The 17364-nt window shown below is 34.4% G+C and overlaps 1 protein-coding gene across 2 annotated transcripts in view; it reads left to right on the top strand.

Annotated features, from left to right (window-relative positions):
• Window positions 1-17364, top strand: part of ATG5 (autophagy related 5) — a 122895-nt gene that overhangs the window by 15248 nt on the left and 90283 nt on the right. For both annotated transcript variants that reach the window (XM_045806969.2, XM_045806970.2), the window contains exon 4: window positions 8243-8321. In XM_045806969.2, the coding sequence (XP_045662925.1) occupies window positions 8243-8321 (79 nt within the window). The remainder of the gene's footprint in view (window positions 1-8242; window positions 8322-17364) is intronic.

The raw sequence follows: 17364 nt of genomic DNA, 5'->3' as shown, positions 1-17364 counted from the left end.
TAATAGTGTATTTGGTTATGTTTTTTTTTTCCATATATATTTAAGACTCCCTAATGAATAAGTCACTCTGTGACACTATTCAGTTTTGTTTCTATCTCTAAAATTTTTATAACAGATCTTTATATACACATGATTACCTAAAATGGCATCTTTCAAACTGATTGCCACATTTAGTGCCATATACACATTTTATCTAGCCTTGGCTTAGTATTTAAAATATGTTGATTTCCTTTTTATGTGAAAAATAATTTTGATATTATATCATTCTTAAGAAACGTATTGAAAATAAATCCTAAGTCTGGGCTTATCCATGTACAGATGATGTATTTTTGTACTTCCTCTGTTACTGGGAGTTTTGTAAATTGTGCTTCCAAAAATATTTAATGAAACTGGAGAAATGACAGAGAAGAGTATAAAAAATGGTTCAAGGTATGCTGGGATGTAGATGTTGAAATGCTTCCATATGAATGTAGTTGAATGAAAAAGTTAAGACTTAAATATGAACAATATAAGTAGGTTAAAAGTGGACTTGCTTTCTAAATCTGGAGTATTAAAATGAAGAGTTTTAAAAGAGGTTCATAAAAAAGGAAGCTAGTAGATGTTTAATAAGTGCAGCTGACTTGAGTATAAGCATTACTTAGAAATAGTGAACTTTTGGAACTCACCTTGTTGATGAATTCCCACAAATGAGTAGATTTTTCGTTATGGTTTAGAAACATACAAAGTGGTATATTGTATTATTTTGGAAACAAGGAGATTTTGTATTGAGTTATAGGTCATATCTCCAACCTTTTGAGGCAGTTCTGGGAAAGGATGACAAAGTTCTTTATAGCATTCATTTTTAAATAAAAACAGTTTTGACAGGCTTCATGATCACTTATCAGACTCATTATGACTCTTGATCTAGACCTCAGGCAGCATAGGTAAGTCAATGTTTTCTGTTTCTTTTTATTTCTCAAAAGAATTGGAGGTTTTAGAATGGGAAGGTGGCTTAAAAGAAGTATAAGAGGAGCAAGGATCAGGAGAGTAGAGGGAAAGGAAGGAGGGGGAAGGATTGTGGGTGAGTAGCAATAGAGGATATGTCTATATTCTTGACAGTTCTATCTGTATTATAGTTGGATATTGAAATTGTATTGCTCTATGTGTATTAGTTACATACACATTGTTAAAAATTCATGTGACTGACACTAGCCTTTTCAGTTTTATCAGTGTACAGTAGGGTTTCTTAACAGGGACTCTGTTGACATTTTGACATAGATAATTCTTTGTTGTGGGAGGGCTTTCCTGTACATTGTAGGATTTTTAGCAGCAGCCTTGGCCTCTACCTGCTAGTGCTAGTAGCATTCCCTCTAGTCGTGATTATAAAAAATGCTGCCAGATGTCCTGGGATGAAGGGGTACAAAACTACCCCCAATTGAGAAACTCTGGAAAAGATGGGAAGCCTCAATTTAACTTTTATAAATGAATGATTGCTTAGTTATCATCCTTCAGCTGCCATTTTAACCCATCCTGTATGGTGGTTATTTTTGTATTTGATACAATTTGTATGGTGTAAGTTTGTATTCTATATCAGTAAATATTGTTTGGACCCATTTATTTCTCTCTGTCACCACAGAGTACTGATTTTGGCTTAATTATATATCATGTTTTTATTTTGTCAGTACTCATGTCTTCTGAGAATCTTTTTTTTTTTTTTTTTTTAATTTATTTCTTAGAGGGAGAGAGCACGAGAGAGGGGAGGGTCAGAGGGAGAAGCAGAGTCCCTGCTGAGCAGGGAACCTGACATAGGATTTGAACCTGGGACTCCAGGATCATGACCTGAGCCGAAGGCAGTCACTTAACCAACTGAGCCACCCAGACACCCTGAGAATCTTTTATTAAAGAGTAAAAAATTAAAATTTTTCCTTCTAGAGAGCTTATGTGAAAGTAATTGTATTCACATATCTTCATTTTAGGTTTTGGGGTGTTAACTTTGTATACATGATGTCACTTTCATAGTTATATCTTGCTATAAGTCATTGTATTTAATGACTTTTGATAAAACTTTTCCTTTAGTTCAGTAGTCCCCCTTTATCTGTGGTTTTGCTTTTTGTAGTTTCATTTACCCTCAGTCAGCCATGGTCTGGAAGCAGATGATCCTTCTCTGACATATTGTCAGAAGGGTGGCAGTAGTGGCCTAACACTGTGTCATAATGCTTATGTCGTTCACCTCGCTTCATCTCATCATGTAGGCATTTTATCATCTCACATTATCACAAGAAGGGTGAGCACAGTACAGTAAGATATTTTGAGAGAGAGTGAGACCACATTCACATAACTTTTGTTGTAACTTTTTGTTATAATTGTTCTATTATAAGTTGTTAATCTCTTACTGTACCTAATTTATAAATGAAACTTAATCACAGGTCTGTATGTATAGGAGAGAATGTAGTATATGTAGAGTTTGGTACTGTTTGCTGTTTCAGGTATCCTTGGGGCAGTCTTGGAACATATCCCCCCGCATAAGGGGGACTAACTCCGTATTGTTAGGTACTTCATATATTTGAGGAAGGAATAGCTTCCAGGCATGACTATAACCAGGACCTCTGGGCTAAGTCTTTTTTTTTTTTTTTTTAAGATTTTATTAATTTATTTGACAGAGATAGAGACAGCCAGCGAGAGAGGGAACACAAGCAGGGGGAGTGGGAGAGGAAGAAGCAGGCTCCTAGCGGAGGAGCCTGATGTGGAGCTCGATCCCATAACGCTGGGATCACGCCCTGAGCGAAGGCAGACGCTTAACCGCTGTGTCACCCAGGCGCCCCTCTGGGCTAAGTCTTGATCTTGTCTCTTTTGCTCCCAAGTATAGCAGTATTTTCCTATGTTAAAGGAGTCCTCTTCCTGTGTTAAAGGAGTCATAGGCTATCAATATCTGCCTGGCATTTATGGAGTAGGCTTCATATGATAGGATAATCATTACAGGGAAGCAGCTACCACTGAAGTTTTGTAGGACTTGGACTTTTTGAGACCATGCAAATGTCTTCAGAGTAGAGGAGCATTTATTTGAGTAAGGTGATAACATCTTTCTTATACTTGATTCTTTGGAGTTTTAAATAAATTCAAATGAGAAAGGAAACCAAACACCAGTTTAGATAATGCATAAAAGAAGGTAGAGCATAAATTGATATTACTTCTTACTCTGTTAACTCCTGTTCATATTTATTATTATAAGTGCTTAAATATCTGCCTGAGATACCTGAGCATGGGCTCTTGTATCTTAAGCAGTAATATGTAAGAGGTGCTAAGTAAATGTTTGTTCAGTGGGTGAATGAATCTAAATTGGTTCCTTCTTTTTATTGAGAAGATGAGGCTGAAAGAAGTAAAATAACTTGTTCAAATGAGTGAGTAGGACCAGATTTCGAGTCTCAGTTAAGGACTTTTTCCACCACACTGCTGATATTCTATTTGTTAGTTGTTGTTTTCTTCAATTCTGTTATGTTTTCTCTAAATTGCTTGTGTTATCTGTCCATATTAGAATAGAAAGATACTTAAGAACAGTAGTAACATAATGAATACTTAATATATTGCTGATTTGTAGAGAGAATCTGAGGGGCTTTATTTGATTACTATTTTATCCTCGCAGTCCTTTGTCTCCTTAAGTTTTAAAAATTATGTGGCAAATAAAAAGTGTTGATCTAGCTCATTGAGCAAGGATTTCTTTTTCTTCTTTCTTTTTTTGTAAGAGTGATTTGAGTTGATCAGTCAGCAGAGGGTGCTCTAACATTGCATTTTGAAAAGGCGAAGGTTATTTGTAAATCAAGTGTTCAAAGTTTGTATTTGTTACTTTTATATTAAAATTATTTTAAGAGAACGGTTCCTGGTTCTTCTAAAGAACATTTAGTTTGTATATCCTAATATTGGTTGTATCTTAGGCGTTCAATATAAATTTTAGAAAAAGCTTTTCTTTTTGTCAATTATAAAAGCAAGTGTCTCTAATAGAATATTATTATTTTGTGTAAATTGACTTATTTTCAGGACTGGTTGTTGAAAGTAAGAAGTTGAAACTACCTTTTGAATTAAACCCCAAAAAAGCAAACACTGATGTTGATCTTAAACATAGACCTAACAGAATGACCCAGAATTTAATACTGTATCTATCTGGTTTCAAAAGTAAATTTTAACAAAATAACCTCTTAATTATAAATACTGTGCACGCTCTTCTCTCTTATGGATTGTCTTTTTTCTAAGGTTGTGAATTTCTAAAATTTTATAAGTTCTGTGAACTTGAATTTTGAAATGTAATTTACTTAGCATTTGAGACAGGTAGTATCCCCTTGGCTGTTTTTGTACTTTTTCATGCATAAGAATAGGTTTAGAAAGCTGTGAAACACAGTGCTAATTTACAGTGGTTTGTGTTTGTTCCATAGGTAAATGAAGGCAAAATTGATTGTAAACATTAAATTACTTTGGTGTACCTTTGAGTTGTGTCTTTTTTTTTTTTTTTAAACATGGGGCTTGAACTTGTGACCCTGAGATCAAAACCTGAGCTGAGATCAAGAGTCGGATGCTTAACTGACTGAGCCACCCAGGTGTCCCAATTTGAACCTTTTTTCTTCCTTCAATGAAACGTAATCCTGTTTCAGTGAATCACTAGTAGACTTATGAATAGGATGCATTTACTTCAGTGAGATGGAGTAGGACAATAGTTCTCTCTAGTATATGGGGAAACTTTCTTTCAATGCTGATGTTAGAATACTGCTTTGCTATCTGACTGCAGATGTTTAGACTACTGAGAGCACCCTTGGCTGACTTAGGAACATATCCGTTATTGCTATACATGTGGCCGGTATGTGTGTATGTATTTTAGCAGTAATGAAAGGGTAAAGAAAAAAGACCTTATGCAAAGAAAAATGAAAATATTACTCATTTTGAGAACTGAATTTAGAAAAGACTAGAGCAATTTAAGGAAGAGAAAGAAAATGAATAAAGTGCGAAAATAGACCTAACGCTAACTATTCTGGTACAGTGAGTTTTTATCAGGCAGTAGGTTGAACCTTTACTAGTTGGGCCCTCTTCTGGGATATATTCCAGGTTGATATCCTCACCACTTCCTTTTCTCTTAAATTTAGGTTAGATTGGCAGGAGTAGCAACATAACAGATAAATGGTTACATTATGGTTTACTTACAGTTATGGCTTATGTGGTTTCTATGTTGTGGGTTAGGAGCCTCCTGACAAAACTATGTAGAATATCTGTTTAGAGGAGTTGTACAAATTAGTACTTTTGAAACCCTTGATGTAAATTAGATTATAGTGTAAGAGAAATTCAGTACCTTTAAGTCTTGCCAGTTCTGTTTTCTATTATAGATTTTCTTGCATATTAATAGACTTATCAGAAATGAGCAGTCTTGGAACCAGTTAATTCAGATAGTATATTTGTTTGGAGCTAGTATCCTTGCGTCAAAATCATTCCGACATATCCATCTGCATTGAGCCACATATAGGCTGTACATGTAGACTTTGATAATAGAAGGAAGTAAGTAGCTGTTTCTGCTGCAGTTTTATTTTTAAAGTTTATTACAGGATAGTAGTTATATTTAGAGTGCTTTTATGTTGATACTTTACATACATTTATAATTAAATGTAAGTATTAAAAACCATAATATTTAAGTTTCATCCTAATCTTTAGTATATTGGGAAAAATAGTCATCATTTATCATCTGAGACCAGTGAACTTTAAAAAATATATATATATATTTAAGTTATTTTATAAATAACTTAGAGAAAAGTAAAGGAATAGTGTATGACAACTTTATTAGAAATTTTAAAAAGCATTTAGATACAGCACATTCGGATTTACGCTCCATATTTTCCTGGTTTTGAAGGTATGGATAACGGAAATGGGCAGTGTCTTCTGAATGCAACTAACTACCCATTAGTTGTCATACATTCAAATAGACTTCAAAGAGGTTCTAGCTTATTGTGACTTCTGGCTCTTCTTGTGCTAAACAGCAATGATTAAAGAAATTTTTAAACCTTTGACAAATCATGATTTTGTTGTAAAATATTGTTTACATTAGTAAATACCAGTTAGAATGATCAGTTCAATACTTGTTCATTTCTACATCACGTAATTCCTTCTAGTTGTCTTTGGTACAAATCTGCCTTTAGTTCTTGCTCACTTACTATCAGGTAAATTGCGGTGCACAAGTGGTATAAAAGATGAAAAAATACAATCACACATCTTTTTAACAAAATGGTTCAGGTTTTTGTCATAAAATATTGCATGATGAATTTCTTGCCATTGAATGAGTAAGTGGATAAGAATGCCATGTCTTTTAGAAATAAATCATTCATTAGTTTTTGAATTCTGTAAAATTCACCTAGAATATTATCTAATGACTTGTAGTCTGAGATTTCACTTAAATGATCAATTTTACCACTGTCATTAAAGTCCAAAGTACGGCTGTCTTTGTTAAAACCTTCTGATTTATGTAATAATTGTGTAACATCTTCCCTTGTCAATTTTCCTCTTTCCCATTATGCATGGAAAATTAGACATTTTGAATTTTCAGCTGTATTAATGATAGATAAAAGCAGACTCCAAAGATGGGGTCTGCATCCTTATTTTATACTTCCTTGAAATATGATGTAATTTTCTAGGTGAAACACTGAGAAAATGGAAGGATTCATTATTGTATCATCCTTCTAGGCATGCCATTATTCTTCCAAATTGTTCCTATTTTAGTTTTTTTTTTTTTAGCATAGTTGGGCATAATTGATAAATAATGATGAAATAATTCCTAGAATGGTGAAATAGAATTCCTGGAATAGAATGAGGACTAACAAAGGTCTGTTTTGTAAAAATACAAGGCATCATGTAGAGCTTGTACAGTTTGAAGAAGTTCAGAGAGAAGGATCAGAATTGAATAGAATCTATAACTTTTCTGTAATGCAGTATTTTTGTTTTTCAAATTACTATTTTTATTTTAGTTTTTGACAGACCAGGGTTTTTTTTCTGGGTTCTGAAATGTTTCTGAAGGAAACATTCTATTATTTAGGTAGTCTAAAATTTCCTTCAGTATTCATATTTGGTTATGAAAGATTTGTGTTAGATGCTAACTTTCAAATAGGGAGGTTTAAGGGTTATTATTAAGAGATACAACACATATATGACTAAGACTACCCACTGTTTTATTTTACTAGTAGGGCATTCATTCTAAATTCTTTCTAAATAACATGATCGCTAGTGATTGATGACTTTTCACCAGTTGTATTATGTAAATGTAAGCAAACATAACTAGTATTAGTTAATATTTGAATCTTGGTTAGGCAGTGTATTGGGTCATTCATTTTGAGGGGAATTAGATGTATTTCCAAATTTTTCTGCTTCTAAATCTAGGAATAACTCACTAACATGTTAAGAACAGGACTGTCGTACATGACACCAAGTAGTCCTCTTTTTGCCTTTGTCGAAAGTATTGTTTAATTCTGTTTCATTATTGAAGCCACTTTAGATTCTTTAAAAGGATGATTTAAAAAATAAGATTTGTTTGTTGAAATCTGCAAGGTTTATATTATTGCTCGATAATTTGCTTCACTGTAAGTAATGGTTATATTTGGAAGTGTTCTCTTATTTAGGAAGTCCAGAATTTATTTTTGTAAAAAACTTTAGTCTTAGGTTGCAGAAAAATATTGTGTGACTTTGGAAAATGTTGACATGTTGTTATTATGGAAAAAGCAGGTTATAGTGTTTTGTAAAGGATAAGCCTAATCTATATTTGCATATGTATGCATAAATAAAAGACTCACATTCAATAATGTTAATAGTAATTACCACAAATAGAGATGGCATGCTTTTTAGGTGCTTTTCTTAGTTCTTACGTTTTTCTAATATTTTAAGTTGTTATAAAAATTTTAAAGATACATTTAAATAAGCTTTAAAAAACTGTACAATGTGAATACTGGGATGGTAATCAGATACTGCAGTAGGATGATGTAATGGTGGTCATGCCTGATAAGAGATGCTTTAGCACAACCCCATTGTATATATCGAGGCTTTAATGAATGAAATGCTTAGAAAAAAACTGATACCTGGAAACTCTACCATATTAGCTTAGGCAAGTAACTGTAAAATGTTATCATTCTATGATTTGTGATTAATAGCCCCCTGACATTTGGTGTTACAGTATGTGCTGAAATTTATTTTGGAGTTGTAGTTATAACTTCAAAATATTCTTTCTTAAAATGTACTCTTTCATTTTTAGGCATTATCCAATTGGTTTGCTGTTTGATCTTCTTGCATCAAGTTCAGCTCTTCCTTGGAACATCACAGTACATTTTAAGGTATAGTTTAAATAGCATTTCCCATTTCTCCCACTTGTGGTATTTAGTCAGTAGACTGAGAATAGAATTTTTTTTAAGTGAAGTTGTTTATTGCTTCTCTTATGACACTTTTTAATGGCTAAGCTGCCGCTAGTGTTCGTTCATGTATCTTTCGATTTATTGTTACTCTTGGCAGAGCCATTTAAACATTTAATATATGAATGCCTATTTGTTGGAGCTGAATACACTGTTTAAAATTTGTGATGTTTTGTAATGTTAATATTCATTAAAAAAAATCTCAAATAGGAAGAACAAAATCCTGAGTGTAGCTGTGGGCGTGGGATTGGGGAGGGGTACAGCTTAATGCTGTTGAGTAACTCTAAGGATATTTTGATTGAATTGTGAGAAGGGTTAGGAGACAGAACTCCAAAGACTTGATCTGAGTGTGTTTTGAGAAATTTTAATTCCTGTAGTTTTTAAGACTAGTACAGATTTTTTGTAACTTAATTTTGTCCTAATGGTTTATAAAGTGGTCTGTCTTTCCCCTTAACCACCTTGATTCTTCAGTCCCTTCTCCCCAAGCAATTCACAAATACCATTGAAGGATTGAAATACCTCAATTAGTTGATCACTAGGCAGTGATTCTCAAAGGGCGATGGATTGTGGGAGGGAAGCATGTTAAGAGTTTGAAAAGTCATTTTAGGTATCAAATTTGCTTTTCTGTAAGGGGCACTCCTTCAAAGTCACTGTGCAAAAGCTGCTTACCTATTCTTCCTAAGATGCTTTCCTTCCCATTTTACTAAAATGGAGTGTCTGGGTCATTGGCATTTATTTTTCTCTCATTTGCACTCGTGTGCTCTGCACAGTAGCATGTTACCACAGATTTTAGTTACCACAGAACCAGAGTGAGGATATGGTTCTGATATGCATGACTTTCAGTTACCATGGTACCATGCAAAGCAAAGACTGCCTGTATATATAATTTAAGTTTAGAACAGTATGAAGATAGGGGTGCCTGGGTGGCACAGTCATTAAGCGTCTGCCTTTGGCTCAGGGCGTGATCCCAGCGTTCTGGGACATCGGGCTCCTCCACTAGGAGCCTGCTTCTTCGTCTCCCACTCCCCCTGCTTGTGTTCCCTCTCTCGCTGGCTGTCTCTGTCAAATAAATAAATAAAATCTTTTTTTTTTTTTAAAAAAAGAACAGTATGAAGATAAAACTACTCCAAGTATGATGAGTGTAGAGGTTCCGTATTGAACATGTTAATCTTTCCCATTATGTTGAAAAATAATTCCCATAATTAGATTATTTGTCTGAGAGATGGATGTACTAAGACTTTGGAATCTAAGTTAAAATACATCATAGCTACCCATTTATTTATTCATTGAACAACTATCAGAAGTCTGCTGTGTGCCAGCCAGGCACTATCTAGATGCTTGGGATACATGAGCGAATGACACAAAGACACTCAAATACTGAGACACTTTACGGTACCTACCTGGCACTACATACCAAGCCCTCTGTAATTACTGATTGAGTGAATCAGTGGATTGTAATAATGATAGGAAAGGCTTAGAATTGTTTTGATTGTTTTAGTGTAGTGGTTCTCAAAGCAGTCTGTGGACCGACAGGGGTACCCAGAAGCTCTTGGAAAGGATCCATGAGGTCAAATCTATTTCCGTAATAATAAAATGCCGTTTGCCTTTTCCTCTGTGTTTACATTTGTACTGATCTGCAGAAGAGATGGTGGGTAAAACTGTGGGCACCATGGCACAGAGCAGGGCGGTGCACCACACTGTGCAGCAAGTGGTTATTGTCATCTTCGCTGCCACACACTTGCAGTAGAAAGAATATCAGTTTCACTTAAGACTGTTCTAGATGAAGCAGTACAAATTATCGAGTATTGTTAATCTTAACTCTTAAGTCCATGTCTTTTTAATCTCCCGTGTGTTGAAATGGAGAGTACATACAAAGCACTTCTGTTCTATGTCAAATATGATGGTTGTCTTAAGGAAAATCACTTATGCCCTTGTTTGAGGGCAAGCTGAACAAGCCACTTTTTTCATAAAACAGCATTTTTTTATTTTAAAGAATGACTGATAAAGTATGGTTATTCAGACTTGGGTATATTTGTAAGACAGTTTCTTAAAATAAATGAAGTGAATCTCTCACTGTTAGGACAACAGTTTTTGTTGCCAGTGATAAAATGTGAACTTCTAAATGAAAGTTAGAATTTTGGAAAACATATCTGCTACCATGACCTTGACAGCTTTATTATTCTTAAAACAGTTTTCTGTTGAGATTTTTGGTCCTTTTAACAGATCTGATTTTTAAGAAATTTTATGTAATGAAATGTGTCAGCGTTTAGAGAAGATCTACATTAATTCAGTAAACAAATATTTTCCAAATGGTCAATGCATGATGTAACAAAATAATGCATGTGAAAAAGAACCATTCAAAATGCAAGGTCAGAATTAGAGATTTTAATGTAACAGAGATCAAAATGTTTATTGATAAGCTTTCAGATTCCATATAATGTTATAATAAACTATACTTATTGAATCTGGTGGAGTATCAACAAAGAATATCCACAAATCTGAAGTCTGTTAAAATGCTACCCTTTTTCCAGCTACATATTTTTATAAGCTTGTATATTTATACAAATTAGCCAAAACAACACTGTAGAGCATTGAATGTAGAAGCAAATAATTCATCTATTCTCTACAAAGTCAAACATTAAAGATATTTGCAAAACTGTAAAACAGTGCCAATATTCTCCCCAAGTTTTTGTTGTTATTCTAGAAAATAGTTATTTTTCATAGAAAATATGATTTTTGTGTTACATATAATGGGTATATTCTTGGCATTTTTAAATGAATTACTCTTTGAGGTCTTTGGTTGGTCACCATTTTCTTCCCAGATGGGAAGTTTATTAGAGTAATCAAATAGAAAGCAGAATCTTAGAGCTAATAAGGATATTATAGAGGGTGTTTTAAATTTGCTCAAGCTACCTGTGTATTTCTATCGGCTGTTCTTACACTTTCTGCCCCTGGCCCATATTGGAGGAAAATTATTGTCCAGATTTCTTTCTGTATACTAAGTTCCCTTTATTTAGGATTGTAAGACTTAGCTTTCCTCAAAAGTTGTCCCCAAGTGTTTAATTGATGGCTTATACTGATTAATGTAGGCCCATTTCTGTTGTACTACTTTATGGCTTTTGATTGATTATAATGAAACTGAGTAAGACATTTGCAGGTAGAAAAGCAAATGCTTTTAGAGTGAGGAAGCAGGGTTTTGTTTTGTTTTTAGTTTCTAGATAATAGTTTAACAGTGATTGAATTTATTGAGTAACTATGTCAGTTGATTTTTCAGTATGTATTTTATCTTTTATGATATTGAGTATATCAAATGATGTCTGTATTTTAACCAGACTGCTTGGAATTTGTTTTACAGTTGTTTTCAAAGATATTAATTGATTTTGATTAGGTTTTATGCAATAATAAAGAGACCAAGTCTCCAAGAGACCCCTCCCCCTGGCCTCTACCGGGCACACACATTTGATCATTTTGTGGTTCAGACTGAATTCTTGGGGGAGAATACCTGCTAAATAGCTTTTGGGTATTTTCTCTAATTTTTAATGGACTGCTGCTTGTCATTTGAATAGATATATAATATTCATAGTAAATTTTAATGTCTAGAGCGGTGTTCTTCAGATGCTAATGTGCATACAAATTACCTTTGTGTCTTGTTAAGGTACAGATTTTGATTCTGATTCCGCAGGTTTGGGCTGAGGGCAGAGGTTCTGTATTTTTATTTTTTAATTTATTTTTATTTTTTTATTGGATTTTTAGACTTTATTGCACAAGTTCATCATATATTCTCAGTCGGCAAGATGTTGACACATGAGCATGTTTTATTAACAGCTACCATAATGAGGCCATTCCAAAAGAGTAAAAGTATTTAGTTGACAGAAAACCCTTCATGGACGAAATACTAAGTGATTGTCAGCCATACTCTGAGCCTTACATTTTATTTTCTTATTTACAGTAGGAGACCTGGCAGGACTTAACTTCTAGCTAATTGATCCTTGGACTTTGTTCTTCATGATGCATGTTATGTAGTAGCATAATTTCATTACATCTTATCAATAAAAGCATTATTTAGCATTGTAGGAGGATTCGTTCACCAGCTTCCCTTATTTTCAGGCTATACATTTAACTCAACCTGAGCAAAAATTCATTTCACAAACACAAAGGTGTTAACATAACTTTCTCCCCATTACACTTTCTTGACTTTTGAAGAATGCTCCCACCTCACTCTGATTATCCAAATGTGTATACAACATGAAATACCATCTCATCCATCATAGGTTCATTCATTTCATTAACAGCAATAATATTAATAATTTTCATAATTTGACAGGAATTTGCATCTAAGCCACAAATAGCAGTAGTAGAATTAACAACTACTTATTTCAAATGACTACATGGATGCCCCCCCATATCATACATTTGAAGAATCTTCTTACATAAATGTAAAATAAGAAGGGAAGGAATCAAACCTCCTCCAGCTGGTGCCAAGCCAATATCATAACTACTATATATTTCTCAATTAGTGAGGTATTAGTAAAAATTATATAACTTTATCAAAGTGAAATTATAGGTTCAAACACTTATATCTTGGTGACATAATCCATTCCAGCTAGGTTTCCAGGATGCAACATCACCTGTTGTAGAAGAACTTTTACACTTCATGATGTACATTAATGATTATTCTCCTGATTAGCTCCTTAGTGATGTACGTTATTTCATTAATGTAACAGATAACCTAACACTCAAGTACAATAGATATACAAGAAGTAGAAACAGCTTGAACTATTCCACTAGCCACTGTCCTAATCTTGTCTTACCATCACTACAGTTTCGTTATATAATAGATGAAATTAATAATCCTTCCCTCACTGTAAAGACTATGGGTCATCAATGATCCTGAAGCTATGAATATATAAATATTTATTATTTTCATCATGATAAGTGTACTCTTTAATACCTATCCCTTATTTTCACTATCCCCCAACCCATCTCCACTCTGGTAGCCATCTGTTCTCTGTAGCTAACAGTCTGTTTCTTGGTTTGTCTCTTTTTTTTCCTTTGCTTGTTTGGTTTCTTAAATTCCACATATTGGTGAAATCATTTGGTATTTGTCTTTCTCTGACTTACTTTGCCTAGCATTATACTCTCTAGCTGTATCCATGTTGTTGCCAATGGCAAGATTTCATTCTTTTTTATGGCTGAATAATATTCCATTACACACACACACACACACACACACACACACACACACACACATTTCTTTTTTATCCATTCATCTATCGGTGGTCACTTGGGCTGCTTTCATAGTTTGGCTATTGAGGTTCTATATTTTTAACAAGTTCACAGGTAATGCAGTGTTACTGGTTCAGCAGACCACATGTTGATAACAAGAGTTTAGAGAACAGTGCAGATTTAAATGTTAATATTGTGTAAAGAACCAAAAAGTTGTAAGGATGATTCAGAAAATTAATGTTTTTAGAAATTTTATATAATTTTTGGAATTCTGAGAGAGAAACATTACATAATTGTAAAGTGTTTACTGCTTTAAAACATAGATTTGGATATTTACTTTGCTTTCTTTCTCCATTTACCAAAACGAGTGAAAATGGTAACTTCTTCAGACTTCTAATTAGCTTAAAGAACATTTATGATCCCTAAACTTCATTAGCTTACTGAGAAAATTATCTTATTTCTTGTTCTTCACTTTTTAATTAAAAAAAATTTAAGTCTGTATTGGAAAAGTTGAGAGTTGTCTAGTGAACATCCACCTACCTTTTACCTGGATTTGCTAGTTGCTAACATTTTGCTACTTTGGCTTTCTCTTTATGTTTTTTTTTCTTCTAATATTTACATTATTCCTATGCATATGCTGCTTATAAAGCTTTATTGTAATAAAAAAGTTGCTTACACTGTGTGGAATTTTTAAAAAGAGAAATTTGTTACATGATTCAAAAATTTAGTAGCATCAGGTGAACATAGTGGGTTCTTTAAAATGCCTAGTTCTATTGCATATCCTAAATAAAGGTTAATGAGTAAACAAAGTCAACAATACCTTGGTGTTTTTCTTTCTCTTCTGATAACATGGTGCTAAATTGGTGTATTTTGGTTTTGATAAAAGCATAGATTTTAGTTTTAAATTTTGATAGTGATTATTATTTGATAGTGATTAAGAGCTCACATTTGCTAGGTAAAAGAGGGTCAGTGTTACGGTAAGTGCTTCTGTGCAAAACACTGCTGAATGATGGTGACTAGACAAAATTAGGTTTTTGGACCAAGGTATTCTCTGTCTTTCTTACAGTGCTTGGAAGGCACTACCACTGGTTCTGACTGTTCTTTAAATATATTTGTATGACAGCCCACACCCCTTTTCTCATGGTCTCGTTCTCTCTTGCTAGGCCAAGAGCCACCCTCTTTGTACCTCCCTGAGGTAATTTACTATATTTCTGCTTTTTCCACTGTGTGTTGATGACATAGGTCTGAGGTAGCTTTCCTTGTTCTTGAGTGCACTTCATGGTCATTCCCATGCTTCTGCATGTACTTGCCAGCTCTGAATATTGGTAGTTGTTTTGTAGTATCTATCAGTAGTGTATTATATTAGTTTTCTGTTTCTGTGTAACAGATCACCACAAATGTAACAGCTTAAAATAACACAAACTTATTATCTCACAATTTCTGTGGATCTTCTGCTTAATGCCTCATTGTAATCATTGTGTTGGCTGAGCTACATCCTTGCCTGGAGACTGAGAATCTTCTTCTAAGCTCACTCATGTTGCTGGCAAGATTCATTTCCTCTTGATTGTAGGGCTCAGGGCCCTTTCTTCTGTTGACTGTCAGAGGCTGCACTCTGCACCCAAAGGCTGCTTGAAGTTCCTTGCCATGTGGACTTTCCCAGTATGGCAGCTTACTTCATTCGGTCAACAAAAAGTCTTTAGAACTAGTCTTTTAGCAAGATTGGAGTTTTATATAGTGTGACTTAATCACAGAAGTAAGATCCCAAAGACTTTGCTTGTATTCTTTTGGTTAAATGCAAATCAAGATCCTGTCTATAGCCCATGGGAAGGGATTACAGAAAGGTGTGAAGGAGGTGGAGAGGATGGAGGGTCATGTATACTTAAAACATATGGTTTGTTTAGTCATTAATTTATTCATCAAATATTTATTGAGGTTAACATCTGCTTTTCAGCTGTGACAGAGTAATTGGATTGGATTTTTCCTCCAGCCATAAACAGCTATAAAACTGGACAAAATATATGAAGTAGAGCTCTTTTCAGGCACTGGACATTAGAGAGAAAGAGAACAAACAAGGTGAGCACCACATTTAGCCCATCTCTGTGTTTCAGGATAGTTTCCTGACTGTGTTATGGGGAGTGGAACTCAAGCAGGGAACCCAGAGCAGGGAAGTCCTGCTGAGTTAAGGATGCAAAGATTGGAGTTCTGGGCTACTGAAGCAGCTGGAATTTGCTGAGCAGGGTTTCAGAAAATTGTAAGTGTGAGTTTCCCAAAAGTCCTTTAATGAGAGTTGGTCTGCACATTCATAGGCAATATTCCTCAAGGTCAGATAAGAGAATGCATGTTAGAGTGGGACAAGCCCCATTATACCTGGAGATGTTGGATTCTACTCCATCTAGGGTAGAGAGAGACCTAGTTAACATACTAAATATTTATCTGAGATCAGAAAGATCATGCTATAGGAGTAAGAATTATATCTCAGAACAGGATTAGCAAATTATGGTCTGTGCTAAATCTGGCCTGCTGATTGTTTTTGTATGGCTTGTGATCTAAGGATGGTTTTTATATATTTTAGTGGCTAGAAAAAGATTTTTAAAAAAAGAACAGTATTTTGTAAAACTTGAAAATTACGTGGAATATAAATTCTGGTGACTATAAATAAATTTGTTTTAAAATGCAGCCATCCAGGGGCACCTGGGTGGGTCAGTCAGTTAAGTGTCTGCCTTCAGCTTAGGTCATAGTCCCGGGGTCCTGGGATTGAGCCCTGCTCAGCAGGAAGTCTGCTTCTCCCTCTCCCTCTGCAGCTCCCGCTCTGCTTATGCTCTCTCACTGTCTTGCCCACTCCCTCTCTTGAATAAATAAATAAAATCTTTAAAAAAAAAAATAAAATGCAGCCATCCATGCTATTTCATTTACATACTACTTTTGGGCTACAAGGGCAGAGTTGAGCACTTGCTATAGACACTGCGTGGCCCACAAGTCTGATACCTTTACTGTCTAGCCTTTTATAGAAAAAGTTTGTCAACTCCTATTAAAGAGTAAGGATTGCTCTGGATCTGCTCTAATAAAGCCTAAAATTAGGCCTTTTTAGGATCAAGGAGAAGCACTAGGCAGAACAAAACTCATCAAGGAAGATAGTGTAATCTAGAATCCTCACACCATATTTAGTGTCCAGCATACAACCAATATTTACTATACATGCAAATAAACAGGAAAACTTGAACCATATCCAAGGGAAAAAATGCTGTTGATGAAAACTGATCCTGAGATAACCCACAGTTGGAATTAGGAAAAATGAATTAAAGCAACTATTAACTCAGTGACTTAAAATAAGATTACAAAATTGTAGAAGAACAATATCTGAAATGAAAAATTCACTGGATAGGCTTAATGGTGAATTGGAGATGGCACAAGAAGGATTTTGTGAACTCAAAGTCAGATCCATAGAAATTATCCAATATGAAGAATTGAGAGAAGAAAATTGGTGCTGGTGGTGGAGGGAGACAGTCCTGATGGCCTCTAGGATAATGTCAAGCAGTCTTACATACATGTACTTAGAGTCCTAGAAGAAGAGGAAAGAGGGAATGATTCAAGAAAAATTAAAAAAAAATGTTTTTAAGAAATAATGATTAGATTCCCATTTTTTGGTTTCAAAGCTACAATAACCCAAACTCCATGATACTGGCATAGGGACAGACATAAATCAATGGAGCAGAAGTGAGAGTCAAAATAAAAACACATACAT

Source organism: Ursus americanus, chromosome 11 (assembly GCF_024610735.1).
Source record: "Ursus americanus isolate L20-20 chromosome 11, mUrsAme1.1.p, whole genome shotgun sequence".
Taxonomy (NCBI): Eukaryota; Metazoa; Chordata; class Mammalia; order Carnivora; family Ursidae; genus Ursus; species Ursus americanus.
The sequence above is the reverse complement of the archived record's forward strand: the minus strand, read 5'-3'. Positions and strand labels throughout refer to the sequence as shown.